This window comes from Musa acuminata, chromosome BXJ1-7 (genome assembly GCF_036884655.1).
Source record: "Musa acuminata AAA Group cultivar baxijiao chromosome BXJ1-7, Cavendish_Baxijiao_AAA, whole genome shotgun sequence".
NCBI classification, from domain to species: domain Eukaryota; kingdom Viridiplantae; phylum Streptophyta; class Magnoliopsida; order Zingiberales; family Musaceae; genus Musa; species Musa acuminata.
This window is the reverse complement of record NC_088333.1, coordinates 10,535,852-10,560,879: the sequence shown is the minus strand read 5'-3', so window position 1 is coordinate 10,560,879 and position 25,028 is coordinate 10,535,852. Positions and strand designations below refer to the sequence as shown.

Sequence of the window (25,028 nt, the reverse complement as noted above, 5' to 3'; positions counted from 1 at the left end):
TATCAAAATATAAAAATATAGCTAATTATTGAGAATATTTATAATTAACCTTGATAAATGAGATTTAAAGTAGAGGTTTGAGTGTTTAATGTAACTCGTCGAAAGAAAGGAATTATTACTTTCAATCAATTTGCTTAAATAGTACTTACTAAAGTAAATGGACAAATTTGTGAGCCATCTCGATTTCTCAACAAGATTGGGCATGTTATCTTTTTTGGCAATATCTTAATCCATCGACCAAGCTCGCTCTAGTTGTCTAGTTGTGTTTGAATTATTTAGGTAAACTCGAAGTTTCCATTTGCTTTTCACGTTTATTCTTTGATTCTTCAATCTAGATGTTTTTGAGTGGAAAATGACTAATCTCTACAAAATGGAGCTGTAGTAACTTGAGATATGCTCAACATCTTCACCTTCATGCCAACTTACCCATGTATTATTAACCTGTAATTGTAAGTTAGATTGTAGTTCTTTTTCTTGTTTTTGTGCCAAAGGTGATTCAGTAATTTTTCGTTCGAAAAGAAAAAGGAGCTTTCTGAGTTAAAGGTCATATTGGCCAACTTACGTATCTGTATCCTTTGCTTAAGCCCAAAGCAACCCTTCTTCACGCCTCCAAATATTAATAGAACAAATCGTCAGTACACTCAGTGGTAGAAAAAAAAATGGCTGGCATTTTATAGCCAGTAATTGAATCATCGTTCATAAAATCTTCTCACTCGATTAGTTTTGCGTTTTTTAGATGATAACGGAAGACTAATGCATTGCATCATCTAAAGATGTTAATATATATCCTATTTATTATTAAGATAAGATTAGACATAGTCGAGGAAGATCAGTGGATCAGTCTGTGCGCATCAGCTGATACGTACACCATTCTTGTTTAGTAATTATCCTTCTCTTTCCCATAGACCATCTCAAATTTGTCTAGAAGATGGAATAAGTTGTCTCGTCAGTTATATTCTAAACCATCATGATTGTATTATTTATAGAGTATGTATTCAATTTTTTTCCAGTGCCTTTTGTTTGATTCTCTCGGCTTCTTTTAGATGTGGTGGTTCTCCATTAAGCAGCAGGTCCATTACCTAAACAAGAAAAAAAAAATGACTTAAGTTGGAGGTGCTTAAAGTTTCTTGCAGTCTATATATGTCGCAATGATGTTTGGTCCCTCCAAGAAGACAATGGGATGACTATGATGGAACTATACAACTCAAAAGGCTTACATGAAACCAGAAATGGCAACTCACTAAGTAGCAACAATGGCCCTACGTGATTTCTAGCACCGAAGAATCAGTCACGGGAATGCTTGCAAGAGACTCATCAATGGAGTAGATGGACTATGGCAGAATCGACTCACATTGATGGAATGAACTGTTCCGGCAATGTATCTATGGGGACAGGCCCAACCCAACCCGCTTCTTTCTGCAAAGATCTCTATGCAAATTATATGACCACTAAAAGAAGCATATTTGTGCTCGACATTTGGATGTGTTTGATGAGAGTCGATATTTACTGATACGTCTGATATCCCTTCATTCTACCTCAGCTTCAGCTGTTGTAATTGCATGCATGTGCTTGCTGTAGAGCAAAGACCGTAGGGGAAACACCTCCAGTGTCAGCAATCGCAGTTCGACATTTAATATCTGACAAGCCAATGTGGATCACTAAATGCATCGTCTTCTCCGTTGTTCCATCTTTAATGACATGAAGCTCTCTCGAGTGCAACAGTAGTCACACGAGAAAGAGAGGACTTCGGTATCACTAAAGAAGAGAACCAACCACAGGAAAGCTTCTTCGGATGCGTGAGTGCTCTCTCTCGTACATATATGTTTAAGCTTGCAATGATGATGATGTTCCCCGGTGGGATCATTCGCTTTCTTCGTTCCAAGCAAACCAAGACAGATAGGCGGCCTTCGGGAAACACAGGGCTTGCAGCTGACGCGTTGCTACTGTGCATGTTGCTTCTGCGATCCTTTCCACTGTTTACAAGATGGATTGGGGAATCTGTAAAGCGAAGAGACACGAGTAACAACAAGGTAGGTAGTGGAGAGTTGCGAACCTCTCATGTCATTAGATCGGTCATAGGAACGATGGAAATCACTGTGTCCATCATAGCCTCACTATGTGAAAATGTCAATTCTCTGTTGTAGATCAAAAATGAAATAGGAAGAAGATAGAAATTGGCTGGACATCATATTGATCAAAGTTGGGATGTCATTTCACATGCCCCATCATACATACTTGAGGTAATTTATGCTGGCGCAAGTCCTTTTGCCATCACCTTTAAAGCGAACAGAAGGCGTCACTAAGGGCACAATCACCAACCTAACCTGCCAACAAAGTTTGCTCTCCTCTCCAAGGTGGATTAACTATTGGAGCGTGCTCTACGATGTTGACATGTGGGGAATGCATTCATTATATGACCAACTTCCCTGGGGGTTACGTACATGGCTTTGCAATGATTGATTAAGGATCATGCTCATTTGTGTGATCAACGATGTTTCCTCTACTATTAGAATATAATTAATAATACAATTTATATATATGTATGTATATTATAATATCTAAATTCCAATTAGCAATTGATTTGGTACAAATCACATTGTTTGTTTGGAGAGCAGTTGGCCTAACACTTTCAGCCACCAACCCAAAACTACCGGTCCTGTCAATGGAAGCATGTGATTTCTGCTTTTCTTTTTTTGCTTTAATCCCCTTTTATCCATAATTTGACTGTTAGGATTTTGTCCGATCTAAATTACGATAGGAATTATTATTTTTGATTAATCACAAAACAATTGTTTGTCCGTACTTTCTTTTTTTTGGTTGCTTTAATTAAATTAATGAAATAGTGAAGAAGAAGAAGAAGAAGAAAAGGCGAAATGTGTTTATTTTTTTATGATAATGTTGTAAAATTAGAACTCTATTTAATCACATCCGAAGACCAGATTTCCACGTGCATCACAAAGCACCACGACTTGACGGACGTGAAGTACACATGGACGGAGAATCCAGTTCGCTCCACACGGCCGCGGACTACGGGGCATCGTCACGACGAACATCCAATAGAAAACAGACACGTGGAACGGAAGGAATGTTTTTATCGTACCATCGCTGTGGTAGGAGTCGGAAACCCTGGATCCTGGATGGGATTCGACAGCTGAAGTCCGCTCGAAAAGCCGAAAGAGGGCTTCGCTGCCTTTAGCTCACCCGGCGTAAAATATATCTTATTCGGTCGATTAAAACCCGATTGCTTCCCCAGTTAAGCTTAATTAGGGTTTTTTTTCTCTCGACTTCGTGGGTTTGTTTATTTTCCGCCATCAAATAGCGAGAAGACCGAAGAATTAACGGATGATCACGTAGGCCGTGAATTCTCTGGTTTTCGCCTTCGTCTTCTTCGTCTTCGCGTGCGTGCGCTTTGAGGGTGTGCGAGCGAACCCTCGCCTCCGATCTCTACCTCTTTCTCCCTCTCGCCATTGTTGACGTGAACGATCCTTTTGACAAAGCCGTTACTTTTCCGGGGTTTGCGCTTGACTCCAGGTGCGTTTTTCTCTCCCTTTCCGCCGAGCTGAATCCGTATGCTTTCGATCGGTTTCTTTCGATGTGGTCCTGATTTGGTTCTTGAACATTATTTTGACTTTTCTTCTTTGGTGAGTTTAATGGGAAACCCCTGATGCAGAGCGGCTTTTAAATCTTATCGCCGACCTAATCGATAGGCGGTGAACTAAATCTGTTGCATTTCTGCGAAGTCCTCGCATCTTCAAAATCGAGCTGCAATGTTTGGTTTATTCTCTTATTTATCTAATTTTTTAGCCCGAATTTGTATGAAAGAACATCGGCTTTCCTGGAAGCCTTCGCGTGAGATTGCCTTTGTCTGAAAAGATTTGGCTCGTTATCTCCACCATTAGTGACCTTCTTTGTCAGCTTGCCTGAGCGTTAATTTGTGAATGGATTTGTATCTCAAGGTTTTCCTTCGCTTTACTGAAAACTGTCGGATGAGCCTCCGAAATCCATCACAACAGCATCGTAGTTTATGTTCTTGATTGCCCAAGTCACTTTGCAAAGTGAAGCACAGTTCATTGTCGTTGGAGTTGAAGGGGAAAAAAAGGTTTACAAAAAAAAATCCAAATGACGCGGAACAGTTGTGTTTGATTTGAGCTGTGGAAACCCTAACAAGAAGAGGAGATGGCACGGGGAGGAAGGAATCAGGAGCGACTCCGATGGAGCAAGCTCTACACTTTTGCTTGTCTCCGTCCTACCGTGTTATTAGACAATGAGCATCGCCACTCCCTGCAGGGTCCTGGATACTCCCGCATCGTCCATTGCAACCAGCCCGGATCACACCGCAAGAAGCCCCTCAAATATCCTACCAACTACATCAGCACCACCAAGTACAACATCGTCACTTTCCTCCCGAAAGCTATTTTCGAACAATTCCGCCGTGTCGCCAATCTATACTTTCTCCTTGCTGCTTTGCTCTCCCTCACCCCTGTCACCCCCTTCTCGGCTGTGAGCATGATTGCCCCCCTGGCATTTGTTGTTGGTCTCAGTATGGCTAAGGAGGCATTGGAAGATTGGCGGAGGTTCATGCAGGACGTGAAGGTTAATAGCCGTAAGGTTAGTGTCCACAGGGGAGAAGGTCACTTTGGTTACAGACACTGGCAGAAGATTCGTGTTGGAGATATTGTGAAGGTTGAAAAAGATCAATTCTTTCCTGCTGACTTGCTTCTTTTGTCCTCAAGTTATGCGGATGGCATATGCTATGTCGAGACCATGAATTTGGATGGAGAAACCTATTTGAAGGTCAAGAGATCTTTGGAAGTCACTTTACCATTGGACGATGATGCAGCTTTCAGCAACTTCACAGCAACCATTCGGTGTGAGGACCCCAATCCTAGTCTCTACACTTTCATGGGTAACTTTGAGTATGAGCAGCAGGTTTACGCACTTGACCCAAGTCAGATACTTCTCAGAGATTCAAAGCTTAGGAATACTGCATATGTCTATGGAGTGGTTATCTTCACTGGTCATGACAGCAAAGTCATGCAGAATGCAACTCAGTCATCATCTAAGAGAAGTAAAATCGAGAAGAAGATGGATAAGATTATATACATTCTATTTACCTTTCTCATGTTGATTTCATTGATCAGCTCAGTAGGTTATGCTGTTATGACGAAGTTTGGGATGCCACACTGGTGGTACATGCAACCAAATAAGACCTCGTACATCTATAATGCTTCAGAGCCTGCTTTATCTGGCTTCTTCCATCTTGTCACTGCTCTTATTCTTTATGGGTACCTGATACCTATTTCCCTCTATGTTTCCATTGAGGTAGTCAAGGTCTTGCAAGCGACATTCATAAACCAAGATCTTCACATGCGTGATGGGGAGACAGGGAATCCGGCACAAGCACGGACATCAAATTTGAATGAGGAGCTTGGCCAAGTTGACACAATATTATCAGATAAAACTGGCACCTTAACATGCAACCAAATGGATTTTTTGAAGTGTTCCATTGCTGGAGTTTCATATGGTGTTGATTCAAGTGAAGTGGAAATTGCTGCTGCCAAGCATTTCGCATCAGAAGCATCAGGTACATCCGAGCAGCATAGCAGCACTCATGATTTTTGGGAGAACAGTAGGAGTGGTTTTGGCTCATCAGAGATTGAATTGGAAGATGGGAATACTTCCATGGTTGAGAAGCCACAAAAGCCTGCAACAAGAGGTTTCAGCTTTGAGGATGACCGCCTCATGCAAGGAAACTGGACAAATGAGCCTAATGCAGGTATCATTCTTTTATTCTTCAGGACACTTGCTCTTTGTCACACAGCAATACCTGAGCCAAATGAAAAAACTGGTGGATTCACATATGAGGTGGAATCACCAGATGAAGGAGCTTTCCTTATGGCAGCCAGACAATTTGGGTTCGAATTCTCTAAGAGGACTCAATCAAGTGTCTTTGTCAGGGAGAGATATTCTGCTTCTGAGGATCCTTTAGAAAGGTTTTAGCTGAATCTTTATGGTTTAACAAGTTTATTGTTTGTCTCCCTTGGTTATTCCTGCAATCTAAATCTGAGAATTCTTTTCCTATTTTTTTCCTTTCCTTTCCTTTTAGGGAGTTCAAGGTTCTGAACTTACTGGAGTTTAACAGCAGAAGGAAGAGGATGTCAGTAATTGTGCGTGATGACACTGGCCAGATTCTTCTTTTATGCAAAGGTGCTGACAGGTACAATGGAGTAACTCGTAATGTTGGCACACACCCTTGTTTTTTTTTTTTTTTGGGGGGGGGGGTGGGGGGGGGTCCATGGAATGCTACCTATTCTTCTAAGTTCAATTATCTGCTTATGTTGTAAAACAATATTACACATATCACAATGCATATTTATCAAATTTTTATCTTCAGGATTCACAATTTTGGTGCCTAAATAAATTACTTCTTTTTTATATCGGGCAGCATCATTTTGGATAGACTGTCAAGAAATGGAAGAGTATATGAGAGAGATACAATTAAACATTTAAATGAATATGGGGAAGCAGGCTTGCGGACTTTGGCTCTGGCTTACCGGGTACTTGGAGAGTCTGAGTACTCTGCTTGGAACGCTGAGTTCCTTAAAGCAAAAACTACAATTGGGCCTGATAGAGAAGCTGAACTTGAGCGCATCGCTGACATGATTGAGAGGGATCTGATTCTTATTGGTGCAACTGCCGTAGAAGACAAATTACAGAAAGGAGTAAGCTGTGTGATTTATTTTTATTAACTTGTTTAAGCTCAAGCTCTTTGAACATATGCACCCTCTCCTACAGGTTCCTCAATGCATAGATAAACTAGCACAAGCTGGTCTCAAGATCTGGGTTCTTACAGGTGATAAGATGGAGACTGCCATCAATATAGGGTATGCATCTCTAGTAATTCACACATAAGGAAAGTTATTACTAGAAATGGTGTCAATTTCTTTCCTTAGTCTGCAATAAAGCTCCAATTTTTATTGCAGATTTGCTTGTAGTTTGCTTAGGCAAGGCATGAAACAGATCTGTTTATCCATGGAGACCAGTGACATATTGTCACAAGACATAAAAAAGGTATGCCATTTCTCATTCTATATTTTTCCCATTACTGTCCAGGGTGTTCTCTCAGATTGTTGATTTCTCTCAACTTTATATGTATGTTTATTAACTGCTCAGGCTGCAAAGGAGAATATCTTGATGCAAATAACTAATGCCTCTCAAATGATCAAGCTAGAGAAGGATCCTAATGCAGCATTTGCTTTAATAATTGATGGTAAAACTTTAACTTATGCTTTGGATGATGATCTAAAGAATCAATTTCTGAGTCTAGCAGTTAACTGTGCTTCCGTCATATGCTGCCGGGTCTCACCAAAACAGAAAGCATTGGTAGCATTTGATCTCTCTTGTGCATTGATCATTTTGATCTTTGTTAAATAATAGTGTTTAATGAAAATACTAGTTCAGTTAGTGATGTTTATCTCTTGGTTTAGGTAACTCGGTTGGTGAAAGAAGGTACAGGTAAAACCACTTTGGCAATAGGTGATGGTGCAAATGATGTGGGCATGATTCAAGAGGCTGACATTGGTGTTGGGATTAGCGGGGTGGAAGGAATGCAGGTTGGTGGTGTTATACAAAAAAATGCTTGTGTGGTTCCGTATTTCAAATGCGAACTGAAACCCAGAATCATCTAAAGTGAGCAAGCATTGGCACAACTCATTAACAAGATTATAATTGTTGACCTTGTGCAGGCTGTAATGGCTAGTGATTTCTCCATTTCGCAATTTCGTTTCCTTGAACGGCTTCTTGTTGTCCATGGCCACTGGTGCTATAAGAGGATAGCTCAGATGGTGAGCACTGATAACATTTTCAGGTTGTTTTTTCTTGTGTGCTTGGCATTCATGAGTTATTATCTGAATCAATTCTGTTGTACTGCATTCAGATATGTTACTTCTTCTATAAGAACATAGCCTTTGGCCTCACAATTTTCTATTTTGAGGCATATACTGGCTTCTCTGGTCAATCAGTGTATGATGACTGGTACATGCTACTATTCAATGTCATTCTAACCTCTTTGCCGGTGATATCATTGGGAGTCTTTGAACAAGATGTTTCTTCAGAAGTTTGCTTACAGGTATGCTCGTTATATTGTGCTGTAAGGGATGTATGCATGATTGACATTCAAATCATTAGGTTCTGATGTCCAAAAAAGAACTGTTTCTGTCATCTTTGTCCGTTGTCACACTCTTTTATGATAATTAGTTTTAAATTTCTTGTAATGCACATCCATTTTCAACTTCAAACGTTTTCCTTTTCATAGCTGTGTTCCTTACTGCAGTTTCCAGCACTGTACCAGCAAGGGCCAAGGAACCTTTTCTTTGATTGGTATAGGATTTTTGGTTGGATGGGCAATGGTCTCTACTCATCCATCGCGATATATTTCCTTAACATTCACATTTTCTACAATCAGGCATTCCGTGCAGAGGGTCAGACAGCTGACATGGCTGCTGTTGGAACGGCCATGTTCACCTGCATTATTTGGGCTGTGAACTTGCAAATTGCCCTAACAATGAGCCACTTCACATGGATCCAACACCTCTTTGTGTGGGGTAGCGTTGCGACATGGTACCTCTTTCTGGTCGCCTATGGAATGTCATCATCGCTGATCTCTGGAAATGGCTACCAGATACTTTTGGAAGCCCTTGGCCCCGCCCCCATGTATTGGGCTGCAACACTTCTGGTCACTCTTGCCTGCAATATTCCCTATCTGGCACACATCTCCTTTCAGAGAGCTATAAATCCACTCGATCACCATGTGATCCAGGAGATCAAATACTTTAAGAAGGATGTAGAGGACCAACATATGTGGAAGAGGGAGAGATCCAAAGCGAGGCAGAAGACTGATATTGGTTTTTCAGCAAGAGTGGATGCCAAGATCAGGCAGCTGAGAGAGAAGTTTCAGAGGAAAGTCTCATCATTGAGCATCCAAACTCAGTCATAACATATGACGAGACATAGTCGGTAGAATTTGTTCTGCTTTGCAACATTTTGCCTCTTGATTTTTCTTCTCCACTAATTCAATCTGACCATGTTCTCCAAGTAGATGATTCATAGGCTAGCTTCTGGATCACATCGATATCCGTATCGAGTCTAATACCTCTATGGAAATAATCGAGGTATGTACATATAGCTACAATTTTGTTTCATTCTGGTTCTTAGTGAAAGGCGTATGTTTGTAAAGCGACTGCATAAACTCTGTTCCTGAGGAACTAATCTCTTATCAATTTTCTTTGTGACAAAGTAGGCATGGTTGTTGTCTGCATTAAGTCAAATTAACATGTTCCATCTGCGTTTTGTTCTTCTTGATGTATGAACTCCTCTTATTTGGAAGATGGCTATTGTAGTTGATCCTTATGTATATCCAAAGCATTTGACACTGATATGTACAAGTGATTATTCTATCACGTGGGACTGCCAGATATGATCCTATCCTATTAAAGCTGTTTCATGCCCTTCCACCCGTATCACAAGGCCAGGAACAAGGTGCCAATGGATGGCTTATTTACACATGGAGCTTTAGGATCGAGTTCAGATTTGATTCACTAATCCTGACGAACAAGTTCGACTCGTTAGATTCACTAATCTTGTTTTAATTATTATTTTTTTTCCATGTTAAACTTAGGTTTTACTTCTCTTTAATAGACAAGTGAATTCTACGTTCATATGGTTCTCATATGTACACTTTCGAAGACACGCAAGCTTACCCGTGAGGTCAGGAAACTTTGCATGAAAGAAAGCTTCATTGCCTCGTTTTATACGACAGAAGAAAGCTATCATCACACAATCTTTATGATACTCGCTTTCATAGTCATTGAAAGTAGTACTACGCTATGTCAGAATTCTTTCGTTTATTCGATTTAAAAGACGAAATAGATTTTGATACTTTATTTTGAGGCGAAATGGGAAACTAGACTTGTTTATCAAAGGATCAGCAAAAATAGGGAAATGGGTAAGGCAAAACTAAGATACATTTAGAAACTAAAATTGTCAGAATTTTTTTGTTTATCAAAATTCACTTTAGATGACATAATTTATGATGAAGAAATTTAACGTATGTGTGAACCTTTTTATATTGACAGCATCAATCGATTTTTTTTGGGATTATTTTCAAGAAAAAGTTTCTCTTTCTTTCTAGGCTTTTCCCATCTGTTATTATTATTTTTTTGGATGATATCCCTATTTTTTATCCTGCAAATGTCACTTGTTATCGTCCATCGCTCTTGATCGCTCTTGTTCGACCTACCTTGATGCTTTTGTCTTTCTCCTCGCTCTCAATTGTTTTCGTCTCTGGTTGTTGCTCAATCGAGGAGCAAAACAACAAGTGAAAGAGGCACAGTTGGCCATGCAGGGGTGAAGGGAGGAGAAGCTCTGTGTTGTCACGGACAAAGTTGTAAATAAAGTGTTCGATATAATACTTTATGCAGCATGTAGAGAGCTTACAATAGATTTGACAACCATATTTTGATTATCTTTTGTGATCGTTTCAAGTTTATAAATGCAGATTATATACAGTTATCGTGTAGAAGCAAAACTACCCAAAAACAAACCATATAGGCAGTCATTTTGTGAGTTTTATAGTTTCGTAGAGTAGTGCAGAGTATCAGCCGGTACAATACCAAGAAACTACCTGGGTGTTACATGGCTGGATGCACTTTTGGGATAATGTTTAAGACTGGTTCACTATCGTATTTCACAACAGTGGTATGTGGCCACTTGTGAGGACTTTTGATCGTGGCATACCACCTTGGACCTTTTGTATCGTTTATAGCTTGCGAATTCTAAGTTTTAAATTTATATTATCTATCAGGTATTTGCTAAAATGATTGCTAGTAGGATCCCAAATTAAATATTTCTTTTGACATATCATCTCTTTTGTAAGTCCTTAGGGAATCATAAAAAGTTTTGGGAGTCTGACTCTTTGTAGACAAATATGTAAGGATGCCAAATAACTTCGACAAAATCAGTTTACCTGTGACGAAAGTGACGACGAAAGATGAAAACAAGTGGGCGAAAGTAGTAAAGAGCCAGGGGTCGGACGAAAGCGAGATAGTGAGGATGATAATGAGGGCTCTCGCGAGGCCTGCAAGGACAACGATGAGACGATGAAGATTCTGAGGGTGGGGTGGAGGTGATGAGGACAATGATAAACCTCAATGAATGATGTCACGGTGATGAGAATGACAACAAGGGCCTCGTGAGCCCCCGCAAAGATGACAGTAAGGTCTCCATAAGTGAGGTGGAGGCAACAAGGATAGTGATAGTGCCTTTGCGGCCGGTGTGAAAGCGGCAAACGCGAAGTATATATGAGATTAAGTATATATGAGATTATAGGATGAGAAAAAAAAAAAACCAGACCTTTTACACGAAAGTCGCACATTTTTTTCCTATTACTTATAAATACATGTATATAGATAATCATTGGCTTTGTACATGTTTCCATACGCATGCCAAACATTTCCAACCATTAACTGGACACGACAAATATTTACGTTTCAAGAGGAGCTTTTCCTTTAATTATTGCTGATCGCATCCCTGACGAAGAAAACATTAATTTTAATGGGAACATGTTTCCCATCCTTGGATTCCAACAAGCTACACGTCCCAAACTATAGTACTCACTTGTCTCTTTCCTGCATCACCTGAATGATTTTGGCCGAAAGCCTTGAACAACATTTATATATCATGGAGGTGAATTATGTAGGGCATTTAAGAAAGGATTCCGGTGAGCTGTGAGGGCCTTTGGCGAGGCATCAGTTGGCGTTAGAATATAGGAAAGCAAAGAAGAAAGCGGCAGAAAATGACAAATGAATGCATAAGATACTCAAATCCTTTTCTTGGATTACAAGGAGATCGAAGAGCTGCTGTCGTTCCTACTATTTATTTTAGGCATTTGATCCGGTCAAGCACATGGTCGTCGACTCAGTTGCTTTCCTTTTACTTTCTTGTAGTGAAAGGTTTGTAGTTCAGCTAGAGAGACACACGAACATGGAAGATGGTGGGTTGCAAGAGAACCCAAAACCAGTATAAGAAAAATAGCGAAGAAGATCAAATGATAAAGTCGAGAGAAAATGGAGGGCAACAGATGAATTAGGCATAGGAGAGCTCCCTCCTTTACCTGTCGAAGGTAATGTTGTCTTTGCAAGAGTTTCCAACTAAGAGATCATACTGCAAAATGTGGTTCGACCATCACCACCACCACCTAATCCATAATATAGATTAATGACCAGAGCAGATGGACGGGCAGTCTTGAATTGATATTTTGGATGTCGAGTAAAAGGTGTAGGAAGTTTAGAGCAAGTCAGATATCCAAGTAGGAACAGAAGAACAAGTTGGAAAGAAATCTATGCAAATTAATCTTCTTTTTTGTTTTGTGTGGAAAACAAATACATAACTAAAGAATTAACATTAGAGTTGCATTAATTGTTGTTCTTTGTCATTCTATTTAAACATGCATCTTGTGTTCATTGGAGGTTTCATTATGCACTTCTCGGAAGTGACTTTAAATAGCTAACATTTATATTAATTTCCACAACATAAATATAAAAAAAATTAATCTTTTTCTTTCCTTTATGAATAATGATACCGTATACGTACGACAAGTCAATGGTTATTAGGAATCGAGCAACCAAAGAGATGGAAGGGTGAGGAGGGGTTGAGAAGAGTGTTACATGGATAGTCTTCCTCGAGGAAAGTGAGAAGACATGAGTATATGTCAACTGTGCATTCAAGAGATGATCCAATCATTCCAACGTAGTATAAAAAGCTGGTGCTTGCTTTCTCACACTACTCCCAATCCTCTCCCAGTGACAGAAAAATCAGGAGCCCATCATTCTTTTGAAATCATCCTCCTTTTATCTTGCTTTTCCTCTTTTATGACAAAGCTATTGCCACTAATCTAATAACCATGTAAAAGCTCGTACAATTGTTAGGCTCCACTACAGCTTGAGGAGTTTGTGGGGGTATTACTTTAACAGGTACCTGTCTGAGTAATGCAGATGATAGATGATAGATGATAGATGAACAGAAGCACTTAGGCTCCACTGTACGAGGGGTATCACTGTGATATATATTCTCCCAGTGGTACTACGCTAACGATAATAGTAGCTGATGTGAGATGAGAAAAAGGCCGGAGTTTTTTTTACAGCACATACAAGCTTAAGTGGGAGGAAGGAATTTTTAGGTGTGCGTAGGGAACAACGGAAAAGACAGCAAGTGCAACGTCAGTGTTGGCCGTATGGGGTGGGCACTGAATGGGTGGAGGATACATTTGCTCGCTTCCTCATCCTCATTGCTCTCTCTCTCTCTCTCTCTCTCTCTCTCTCTTTCTCTCTCTCTAAACTCTAGACTACTTGCCTTAGCTTTTGTCCATCTTGGTTCGATTTCCAGGCTGTGGTGTAGGAGGTTTTGATCTTTTGGATCGGTCGGATTCTGGTTTTATGCTCGAGCTTTTTACTGGATCTTGGTGGGTTCGTCGCTTCTCTTGAGACTTTGAAGTGCTTCTGTGTACTTCTTCGGAGGTAAAGTTTTGTTCTTCTCATTTCCACTTGAATTGGTCTGTTGATGGAGTTTTATTCTTGTAGTGACCAAAGGCTTATTTTACTCCTTGTTCTTTTAGCTTCCTGGTTTGGATCTCAAGGTCTGAAGATATTGTTGGTAGCACATAATTCCTGGAGTTCTCTTGTTGCATATAAGGACCACTTCAGTTTTATATGTATATTCTTGTGGGATATCCCTTGTAGATGCATGTCAGGACATGAAGTCCTTGGTGCCGTCTTTTTGAAGATGAGCAAGACATGGATCTGCTCGCTTGCTTTCTTCATACTGATTGGTGTTGTGTCATCAGCCCTAGATAGTGTTTGATTCTTTTCCTCTGGTTCAGAAGTAAGCCAAGAGAGGAGAGGAATGCGCTCAACTGTACTCGGCTGACGATGATACAGAGACCGCAACTGGTGGAAGAGAACATGTCAAATCTTACCTCTGCCTCTGGGGAAGCAAGCGTGATCTCTTCCAACCACCAGTCCTTATTCGCCAGCTCCCCAACCCAGATTAATCCAACGAAGAAAAGGAGGAACCTCCCAGGAAACCCAGGTTTTGTTCGATCAGATCAGGAGTCTTCACCTCTGAATCATTGTTTCTGTTGTTGAGGTGAGGGCCTCTAATTCTTTTGGGGTTTTCTTTCTGCATCTCAGACCCAGATGCTGAGGTAATAGCGTTGTCCCCCACGACACTGATGGCGACCAACAGGTTCGTGTGTGAGATCTGCAACAAAGGGTTCCAGAGGGACCAGAACCTGCAGCTCCACCGGAGAGGCCACAACCTCCCATGGAAGCTGAAGCAAAGAAGCAGCAAGGAGGTGAGGAAGAAGGTGTACATATGCCCAGAGGTGACCTGTGTGCACCACGACCCCTCTAGGGCACTCGGTGACCTCACTGGGATCAAGAAGCACTTCAGCAGGAAGCATGGGGAGAAGAAGTGGAAGTGCGAGAAGTGCTCCAAGAAGTATGCTGTTCAATCCGACTGGAAAGCCCACTCCAAGATCTGCGGCACAAGGGAATACAGATGCGATTGTGGCACCCTATTCTCGAGGTAAGCTGCTCCACTAAACTATTGATCCAATTACAGATGACACAGGTCACGATATAAACGAAGAACGCTGCTCGAACCGGGCTCCATTAAAATAACATGGCATGAATCACATCTAGCGTTTATTGAATGGTAGGCATAGCACTTCCACGAAGAGAAACCCACGAGGAAAGGAGATGGAGAATTTGACAGCAAATTATTCCCATGGATTCGGATATCATCCTTGTTTTCACTGATTTCCTTTCTCCTCTCCTTCGTTTCCACTTCGAGTTTCGTATGCTTTACTGAATTATGGCTGCCCAGTCTGCGCGTGCGCTTCCGTGTTTTCTTGTTTGTCACTTCCGCTGCTGCTGCTGCTGAATGCAGGAGGGATAGCTTTATCACACACAGAGCCTTTTGCGACGCATTGGCAGAAGAAAGCGCGAGGGCTATTGCAGCAAACCCTTTAGCGCCCAATCACCACCCGCTTCTGTTCCTTCAACCTACGGCGGCGTCCTATCAGTCCTCTCCTCTCCAGCAAACACTAGTCCGGAGCCAGTATACTCACCTGATGAGTGCTAATGAGGCCAATGCCAGCATCATCGGTGGCAACGGGATACAGCAAGAGCTCTCGTCGAATAGTGAACGCCAGCATCAACAATTCCCACCATGGCTAGCTTGCCAAGGACCCGCCTCTCTGAACCACTTGGACCTCCTTCCTTCACCTGCCTACTCCTCAAGGTCCGAACAGGAGTGCCCTCGTGAGAACCTAGGAGTCCCCCATCCTCCTGTTCCTCCACCCTTCTTCCAACCCTCGGCTTCCTCTCCTCACATGTCAGCCACTGCATTACTCCAGAAAGCAGCTATGATGGGTGCAACCATGAGCAGACCTTCGCACCTGGGTCTGACGGCAGCTCACACTACGAGTTCTGCTGTCGTAGCCAGCAGCACTTCCAGCGTTGGACTTGATTTGTCTTCCCACGAAGACATGGGTGCTGGTGGCTTGGAACAAAGATCAGCACCTCCTCCTCTTATGCAAGACATGGTGATCAAAACGTCCCTCTCCTCAACTCCAGGTTTCGGTGGGTTGTTTGGGGATACTATAGGGGGAATGCTGGGGACAAAGAGAGAACCCAAAAATACCATGGGGAGCTTCGCGAGAAGCCATGGAAAGTCTGAGGAAGGAGGCGGTGGGAACGATGGGATGACCAGAGATTTCTTGGGACTGAAGGCCTTTCCCCACAGGGAGGACATCCTTAACTTGACTGGGTTTGATCCTCGCTTGTGTTCCTCTTCCTCCTACGAGCAGCAACAGCAACAAAGCAAGAAACTGTGGCATGGTTAGCTACTCTGGCAGGTCTGGTATGCTTCTGCTATCTTCTTCTCTTAACTTCTATAGGTCAAAGAAATTGTGTGTTAGCTTCATGTTCTTTGTCCACTACCAAATCGGCTACATATGGTTTCGTAGTAAACTAAAATGATAGAAATATATTCATTCTCTAACCAAAAATATTACTGTCCTCCAATTCTTTCTCTCTTTTTTTTGTGTGTGTGTGGTAGCAGTTTCTGCAGGTTCCTTAAAATTAGATGGAATACCATTAACTTGGCCAAATGCTCAACCTTCTTACTTACCTTTTATTTCCCTACAAGTACTATAAAATTCTACTATACAAAATGGTGCCATTTGGTATTATGTTTATTATGCTTAAGCAACAAATTATCATACGATCTTCATAGATTTAATTGAGCAGGATTCACATGATAGATAGCATTTAGATCCTAATCAGGTGCTGCAAGTTTATTGAAGGGTGCGTAAACATGAGATTTCTTTTTCTTTGATCCAAATTTTCTATTCATATTTTGTTCCTATGTATCATTTATTTCATGCAGATGTGGCAGGCATTCCTTGTATGTGGATCACCAACATTATGACCATGGAGTATGTGCGAATGTAGAGGTTGCAGAAGACGCCAATCAAGCATTACCGAGGTGATGGATGATGGTTGCAACTCGGTTCTTCTTTGTTCATGGCGAATGCTGATTGCAAGCAACATGATAATTAAGCTGTTTCGTTTCTTTGTACGTGCCTAATAATTAAGCTGCTTAGCCAATTCGGTCCTTTAATGGACCTATCTCTACTACACTGTGGAAACGTCACACTTCGATTCTTTGGCTTCCTTTCTTTTCTCTCGTGATGAAGATGAGGTGAAGAGTTTAATAGAAACAGCTCTGTAGAATCGTGTATAATATATTAATGATAGTCCCTTTTCACTTTCAAGCTTCGATCGGGTGGATCTTTCAGAACATGTTTCATCATGCAATGTATAACATGTTAACCTTGATCTTTATTTCGGAACCTAACTAGTCTTTTTTATGGGATCACCAAAGAGATCATTTATATATATAATCCTTGCACGCAAAATTTTACATGAAAGATATGTTTATGGAATTATTCATCTATTAGTTTACTCTCCTCGATTTTTGCTGACTACAACAGTTGGTGGTATTTATGATTCCGAATATATTCTGGAGTTAAATTGCAAAGATCGATGAAGTGCATAGCTTTCCATCCTCCATAGAAGCAGACGAGGGGCGATATACATCAGAGGACGTGTTCTTTATGTGTCACCAGCCTCCAGCGACGAAGACGACAGTACTTAAACCACGCAGACGCACACATGCAGGCACAGAGGGACATAGGCATTAATGGAGGGGTGAAGGGAGGAGGTCAAAGCTTTCACCGAGGATGGCGAGGGAGGGAGAAGGAATCTGTAACCAAGAGGCTACTGTTCCTGTCTTTTTAGAGCTTCTGTCACCTCGACCCGTGCGTGGGCGGTGGTCGTGTTGCTGCTGCTTCCGATGCCGAGGTGTGAAGAAGAATTGCAGCAGCAGGTACCACGAGGCGGTGGAGCACTGCACGCTCTCTCACCATGCTTTGCTTTCTTGTGAGCTTCTTCTCTTTGACCGAGTCCGTATACAGAGAAAGAGCTGAGCAGGGAGTGTTATCATTTGGGCATGAGTTCAGGTTGTCCTGTAGGTTATGAAGGAACATTTCTCTTTGCAACTTGAATCACATTGAATTAATCATGCTTGGATGTCTGATATAGCTATCCATCTTCTCTCAGCTGAGATGAAAACAAAGAAAAAGCCATTGACATCCATGATTCAGAATTCACGCGCAGTGGTTCGAAATTGCAGCATGGGACTCTGACAACTTTGGCCGTTTCCTGTCGGGCTCTTGTGGGTGAGCATATATTCACGTTTTCTGTAGCCATGTGACCATCACGCATTGTTATCTGCTACATAGTCAAACAAAACACCTTCACAGTCGTGCAACCTTACAATCTCAAGCTTCTCAATTAAGATCGGACAGAGAAAACAATTTGCATAAGAAGCACCAGCACCAGCACACACAAAAGCTAGCTGAGACTGCAAGAAGCAAAAGCTACCATTGCATTCTTTGTCTTCGAGCTTTTACTAATCCCTAGAAATGTTTGCGGCATGTGAAGAGGCGAAGTACTGCTGCTGTTCCATCTGATATAGCGGTAGTACACACTTCGGCTGTTGTAAAGGAAAATGAATGCAGCTGCCTTCACGCTCCTCACTCATCCATCCGCTGCATCTTCTTCTTCTGTAATCCTTTCGCCTAAAACTTATCTCAATCCCATACATCCTTCTGTGCTCTTTGGCTCTCAGTGGAGGACAAGAAAGAGGATAGTAGAAAGATGGCACAGGCAAAGGCTAAAGCTATGGCTGCGTTGGGTCTATCAACATGACGTGTGTGTGTCCTGTTTCCGTATGCAACCATCATCACGACGAACAGTGAAATCATTCCCATGGCTTTGGTGTTCGTTTGGGATGGGACGTCACGAACCCATGCAAAAAGGTTCTGACATCCACGCATCATCTACTCTCGGCACGGATCTCGATGCACCAATGAGACGGCGACGCTAATGATGCTTTCAGTACCTCATGTTCTTCCGCTTTATCATCACAGTGTAGTCGATGAGAGTTGCTCACAGTTTTCATGTTTCTACACAGTACAAATCCATAAGAAGTATGAGTACGAGTCGGATGAAGCTTCATCAATTTCGCCTGAATATAGCATTATTTATCTGTCGTTCTATTGTGCATATGCAATTAGATACCGGAAGTACATTAACTCGAAGAAGAGTCTCCAGTGAACTGCAAATCCAAGAAATCAAGCAAATCGATATCGACTGCTATTGCTTTCAGGACTTTGAGGAAGCATAACCTGTCAAATCAAAAGGAAAGTGTGTCACTAAAATTGCATACCAAACACTAGTGAAGACACTAATTGGGTTTACCTATTCAAATGGCACATCATAATTGGATTTCTTGAAATCAAGATTTTTAGAAAAAGAGAAAAATCTATGAAAGTTCCTATGGTACTTACTACCAACCTGCAAAACAAAGACTAGAAATGTACTCATTACATGAATCAGTATTAATATGAAATACCTGGAAAACTAGCGAAACTCATTATGGAATTCATTATCATCATCCTCGTTGGGAATAGCAGTGTACAAATACAAAAGGGTTTTCGATCACCTCCTTGTAATTTAAGCGACCATCTGTTTCTGTATTGGCCTGCAGACTGCCAAGAACTACTATTGTATATTTCAGCACAGCATGAAGGACATGAGCTCTAGCAATCAAGCTGGAAATAGTTATAAGTGGATGCATGATTTGCAGAAGATAACTCACGTGAAATGTCATGGCACTGTTGAATACGCTAATGATATAATTGAAAAGGATTTTGTCATAAAATCATGGGATAAAATTGCCCAAAATAAACAGCCAGCAAGTTTCTAGAATTCTCATTCTACCTTCCCATTGCCCAAGTGAAATCCTATTTTAGCTTCCCCATCTTTTCAAGTCACCATTCTACCTATATATATCTGGAAAATTACAGTAACCACATGGTTTCATGGCATGCATTAAAGATCAAAAACCCAGATCTTGTATGTTACAAGCATGCCAAGATTCTGCAATTAGAGTTGCTATAATCTTTGTCTCACCATAAAGCAACTCAACAAGACACACACTGCGGGGTAGGGAGGAAAACGGGAAAACATCAAAAGAACCTTGCTGAAATGATCAATAGCAGGGGATGAATAGCTCCACCACAAAGAGATTACACTTCAGCAAATAACTTTACAGGAGACAGTAAAGTGCACCACTAGGAATATTTATTTGTGCCCCTCCACGACATAGTTTGGAGGATAACTGAGGAAGTCGATTGCACAAATCTGTGAGGTTTCTAAACAAACAATGGTAAGAGAAACAAACTATGCACCTCATGCTTGCAGAGATACAGATACTCAGCATCGAGGTCCCCTCCCCAACAGAACCCTACCCACACATGACAAAAAAAAGAAAAAGCTCACCACCTCTTCATTCTCCTAAAACATTATTTCACATGATGTTTTAAATGATGGTCCTTATCATGCATGTAAATATCTGATAAATTTATATGACTGGCTATCGATCAAACATCAACCTGATGAAGATAGTGCCAAATTCTGAGCTGAAGCAAATTTAGCCAAGAAAGGGAGATAACTTAAAATAAGAAATCACCTTACTGCCCTAAATTTATGTAACTGTGCATTCATCAAAATTTTCCTCGATGTAGGAAGAGTTCAGGGAGGAGACATGATAAAAAAGTCCATGACAATTATGAAAAATGAGAGCCTTTTGCATTACAGGCCTAAAACTACACCGCTCCAGTGAGCCATATGCAGAAAGAAAGGAAGATGAATCTTAACTTTTTACAGACTACCAACTGCAACAGTATAATTAAAAGGAAACGAAAACATCTGAGTTCTATACATGAACAATTACTGTAACAATTGTTGGATCATGAATAATAATTACACTTGCCATTTTTTGGCATTTGTTTTACTAGAATCCTGTACCTGCTTCCAGTAGTCGAAACAGCATGCTAGAAAAGAGAATTTTAGTCCTCTTCTTTTAGTCTGAATAAGGATAACTTTTCTGTTCATGAAAAGGAAATGTCTATGATATAAGGGGCATATCAGAGTCAACTATCAATTATTCTCTTGAACAAGAAATCCACATTATGAGCATTCTTATTTGCATACATGAAGTAGATAAAAATATTTCTAAGAATCTAGTCAACAAAGACCTCTGAGATACCACAATCAGCTTGTTGTTTTGCAAAGTAATGCTCTGGCAGGTGTAGATCACCAATTACAGGTATCAGCTCATCTTCTGAGAACTGTAAATAAATAAATAAAATTACAAATAATTTCTGCCCTATATTTACAAAAGCATAGATAAATCCAATGCACATACCCATTGTTGCTGTGGTCGAGTTGTGAGAATAATTTTGTAGCTGGTGCCTCTGCTGAAGTATCAGTTCGTGTAAACTTATAAACATCATCATATCTCTTAATCAAGTCCAATAAGCCATTAAAATATTCTTGAGAATTAAGCTTTCCATCTTTTTCTTTATCACTTCCCTGAAAAATCAAACTAAAGCATGTTAGCAATAAATATGCCAAATAAATATTTCCCATATGAAACTAAATTACTAACTCGAACCTATAAGATTTTAGTGATTAAATGTGTGACTATCAAGAATGGTCATCAAGCCTTTTCCATCAATGGATACAGAACACAACTTAGTACTGAAACCATCCATGAAATATTTGATAGCAAGGTTCACAAGACTTAAGGTCAGTTAAAATCAATGCCGAATTTAGGTCCAGGATTGGTTTAGATCTACTGGATCTGCAGAATTCAATCATAGATTGCATTAGAAGCCAGACAGGCAAGATCAGTTGAAGTCCTGTCGGAAGCCAGAATTCCTCGCTTTAAAATGATTCTGGAGGGTTAAAAGAACATTCATAAAAAAAAAAATAGAAGACTAAAGAGAATACTACAACAGAGACAAAGCAAAATAGTTTAAGTGAAAGGCCCTTCCTGTACCTTCTCTGATATTGAAATAATCTTGATTCAAAAAGGAACTTTCCAGGACAACAGTGAGGCCAACAAAAAAAAGAGGAGACTGTTGGTCGATCATGACATTGTACACGCAGAACTCGCTGCAGTCCAGAATAAAGATGGATGGATATCCATAATGAATTAATATAGAATCTATTTCATACTACAGAAGTTAAAGATACCATAAGATAAGGAATATAGATTAGATTCTAAAGGCTTCAAGTAGTCAACTATAATTATTTGGGTTTTTCATATTATGATTGATTGTTCCTACGACAGTCACATCTTTCCTCCATATCCTTCTGCAACTCCCTAGGTCCAGCAACTATTACGTTCCTTCGAGTGCACTGTTGACCCACAGAAAAACAGACTAAAAGCAAAACCAGCACATCTGCATAACCTATTTTTGCATTACAGGCAATAATTACATCAATATTTCCAATATTTCGTTTGCAATTTGGTAATTTTAGCTTCATAGAATACCTATTGTAAAGCACGAATGTCAACAGAGATGGTATAATTTTCCACCCGTGGATAAAATCGAGAATGAAATTATTGGAATAGATATTTCTATAAATACAGAGATCTATCTTCAAAAGCTAAACTAGAAGAACTCAAGAAATTATTTGTGCTGGATAATCATCTTTGAACTGCCCATATCTCATTATGCAAAAAGTAACATCTGCATAAGAGGATTAAGATTAGCACAAGTGCTTCTACCTTCATAAGAGGAATAGATATTTCTATAAATACAGCTTATCTTCCCAATAAGGCATTAACAGAAAAACAAGCTAGAAGAATGATCAGCAAACAAGAGATAGCTGTACTTAATTAGTGAACTAAGTGTTTGCACCTAATTTCTTCCTTGGACAACCAGTGGATCAGTTTTGGATTGCTGGCGTCTGCTGAATGGAGAAAACTGCAGCCAAAAAATACTTTAAAAGAAGAATGAACCAGTAAAAAGAAATGTCGTACAAGAGGGTAATTGGCAAAATAACAGACTCATTAAACTCTGCAAAATTAAGATGATCATCGCCACCCACCTCAGAAGCATTGAAGTGATCTTCTTTCCACCAACCCACTTTATCATCAGTTGAATTATCATCTGCAAATATATTATGAAAGGACAGCAAAGCAATATATTCAGTTTAGATCTAAAGTCCAGGCCCCATATCTCTATCTATATGCATTACTAAGCTTCTATAACTATATAACAATCAAATGCAAGACGTGACACAGGATTACATGTATGGGTCTTCCGACCTTGTGCCATACAGTGAAGGGATAGTTTGCCCATAAATTTGAGTGTTCAATTATGTTCCTAAAACCTCTTGATTCCTAATGACGATAAAAAAATAATAATAAAAAAATAATTTGTCAAAAACTACACAATGGAGGAACCAGATCCTTTTCACTTTGACATTCTTCGCAGGGAAACCATAAACTCAAGATCTAGGCTGCTTACTCTGAAGCTGTAAGCCCACCATCTTCAAGGCGCTGGATTGCTCACATCTGTCTTCTTGAACCACCAGTGCCCAAGGGATCCCAATATCTGAGGCTCCACCTAAGCTTAAACCAAAAAAAAAAGCCCTCATTGTTTGTCTTTTCGCAACACCAAACAATGAGTTTCCAAACAAAAGGCTTCGGTTCCCAGTCAATATTCCATGAACTACATCCAGAAAGGATATCACATCGCAGGGAACAGGTCAAAGCTAGTTAACAGGGATGACGCTCAGGAAAAGGGAACCAAAACTCGATCTTGACAACGAAGAAATGGGCGCGCTCCCACTGGCGGTCCTCGCGGCGGCGCTTGACGTCAGCGATGACGGCGTCGAAGGGGATGCTGCGACGGTCGTGGCCGGGCGCGGCGAGCGAAGCTTGAGGCGGCGGTAGGGGTGGCTTGGTGCGAAGGAGAGGCGGAGTTCGACGAAGAACAACACGCTCAAGAAGATCAAGATGGGGGATCTCCTCGCTTCCTCTCCTCTTTTCCCTCTGCGGGGTGGCGATCAATCGCGTAAGATACGTGAAAACGGTCTCTAAACTGGGTGCGGCTATTGTGACTCCGTCAGGTAGTCATCACAGGAAATGATTCCGTTCCGCTGTGCGGGCCCGGATGAACCTTGACCCGGGCCGGGAAATCTTCAGCGTTCATAGCAACCTGTGGACCCACTATCAACCATTCGGAAGCACCCTTACACCGCTTGGTGTCGCGGCACAGACAGGTGAGCCGAACGTCGTGAACTCGACTAACGCCGCCTCTGCCGACAATGAGCTAATAATGCTTCTCTTTTGGGGTTAAAGTTGTGAATTCTGATCAGGCATCTATGATAAAACTAAAATTTAAATAAAAATATTTTAATATAATTTATACAGACCGAAGGTATTAACTAATTTAACTAGTGAAAATCTTGATGATTAATTACGTTATATATGACTACATACTCTAAAGATACTTATACTACATTATATATGACTAAACTTAAAAATAGAATTGGCGAATCTTATGTCGTGACCGAGGCATCAACATGGTCGGATCCAATTCCGAGTGCATACAATCGCCCACATGGAAGCTTGAATAGAATAGCTCGACGTCAAGTCAGGTAGGGTCGAAGCTCTGTCACCTAAGTGTGATCTCTCCCTTAATGGGTTGTTGCTTGTTTTCCATTGAGTCCCTACACAAAGGCCAGAGTTGAGAGAAAAAAATTTTAACTCGGCTCTCAGAAGGTAAGTCAATGTTGAGTGTGGTTAAGTGGAGTTAAAGTGTTCGAGGTCCTTCCTCTGACTATCGGCTTTTATACATACGAATAAAGATCGATCGTACGTGATCTGTTAATGACGATCGACTCCTCAGGCGACCGACTTGTACCTCTCGTGCAAACGTCGACCGACCTGTATGGATTTGCGCCACACAATATCATTCCAAACTTTTTAGAGTGACAATGTACTATGCGATGTCGTCTCATATGATGCCTGACAACACAGGAGGAGACGATCGTCCCATCTAAGTAGTCCGAGGTGTCACATTGTCATAGTGTACCACGTCAGAGCTTCTTCATTGATGCTGATGTAGTCGCTGACTATTATCACGTGCATAGTATCAGAATATGTCACATCAAATAAGTAATCATATTATTTTTTTAATCATATTAATCATACAATTCATAGGCTCCCTTATCTTATTGTTGTTAGTCTAAATAGACTCAATATTCGGTTGTTGTTACACTACATGTACTCAACTGTCTTCGTCATTTATTTATTTTTTAAATAATACAGAGACCTTTGTAAGCTAAAATTTAAAAAATATACAGAGACATTTAGAAGCTAAAATTAAAGGTAATAGAGGTTGAAGATCTTATATAATCACTTACTAATGTTCCATGATAAATTCTGTGATTGATTGCAGAAAGCGGGTCTCGTCCGGA

At 40.7% G+C, this 25,028-nt stretch overlaps 2 protein-coding genes and 1 long non-coding RNA gene across 17 annotated transcripts; 2 read left to right on the top strand and 1 right to left on the bottom strand.

The window, feature by feature from the left end:
- Nucleotides 1-3,253: 3,253 nt before the first annotated feature.
- On the top strand, nucleotides 3,254-9,408 carry LOC103991585 (probable phospholipid-transporting ATPase 4). Of its 3 annotated transcripts, XM_018828988.2 has the most exons (12): nucleotides 3,254-3,531; nucleotides 3,671-5,776; nucleotides 5,879-5,993; nucleotides 6,107-6,217; nucleotides 6,446-6,722; nucleotides 6,796-6,884; nucleotides 6,984-7,071; nucleotides 7,174-7,383; nucleotides 7,488-7,613; nucleotides 7,746-7,844; nucleotides 7,937-8,128; nucleotides 8,333-9,408. In XM_018828988.2, exons 2-12 carry the CDS (start codon nucleotides 4,177-4,179, stop codon nucleotides 8,993-8,995), a joined length of 3,570 nt encoding a protein of 1,189 aa, XP_018684533.2. In that variant the 5' UTR covers nucleotides 3,254-3,531; nucleotides 3,671-4,176; the 3' UTR covers nucleotides 8,996-9,408. The 3 variants fall into 3 exon arrangements, with proteins under 3 accessions (XP_018684533.2, XP_018684532.2, XP_009409358.2); XM_018828987.2 differs by having other exon boundaries at nucleotides 3,957-5,993; XM_009411083.3 differs by having other exon boundaries at nucleotides 3,671-5,993.
- Nucleotides 9,409-13,324: 3,916 nt separating this feature from the next.
- LOC135678746 (protein indeterminate-domain 7-like) lies at nucleotides 13,325-16,894 on the top strand. 3 transcript variants are annotated; one of them, XM_065191880.1, is made up of 6 exons: nucleotides 13,454-13,571; nucleotides 13,670-13,690; nucleotides 13,934-14,142; nucleotides 14,244-14,640; nucleotides 15,004-15,978; nucleotides 16,507-16,894. In XM_065191880.1, exons 3-5 carry the CDS (start codon nucleotides 13,983-13,985, stop codon nucleotides 15,959-15,961), a joined length of 1,515 nt encoding a protein of 504 aa, XP_065047952.1. In that variant the 5' UTR covers nucleotides 13,454-13,571; nucleotides 13,670-13,690; nucleotides 13,934-13,982; the 3' UTR covers nucleotides 15,962-15,978; nucleotides 16,507-16,894. The 3 variants fall into 3 exon arrangements, with proteins under 3 accessions (XP_065047951.1, XP_065047950.1, XP_065047952.1); XM_065191879.1 differs by lacking the exon at nucleotides 13,670-13,690 and having other exon boundaries at nucleotides 13,325-13,571; nucleotides 15,004-15,973; XM_065191878.1 differs by lacking the exon at nucleotides 13,670-13,690 and having other exon boundaries at nucleotides 13,326-13,571.
- Nucleotides 16,895-17,268: 374 nt separating this feature from the next.
- Nucleotides 17,269-23,638, bottom strand: LOC103991583 (uncharacterized). Of its 11 annotated transcripts, none has more exons than XR_010515068.1 (8): nucleotides 23,072-23,638; nucleotides 22,650-22,711; nucleotides 22,460-22,525; nucleotides 20,956-21,122; nucleotides 20,786-20,878; nucleotides 20,556-20,634; nucleotides 19,099-19,247; nucleotides 18,681-18,871 (listed from the first exon to the last, which is right to left on the bottom strand). It is a non-coding gene; the product is annotated as an uncharacterized LOC103991583 (long non-coding RNA). The 11 variants fall into 11 exon arrangements; XR_010515070.1 differs by having other exon boundaries at nucleotides 19,099-19,244; XR_010515069.1 differs by having other exon boundaries at nucleotides 19,099-19,234.
- Nucleotides 23,639-25,028: the final 1,390 nt, after the last annotated feature.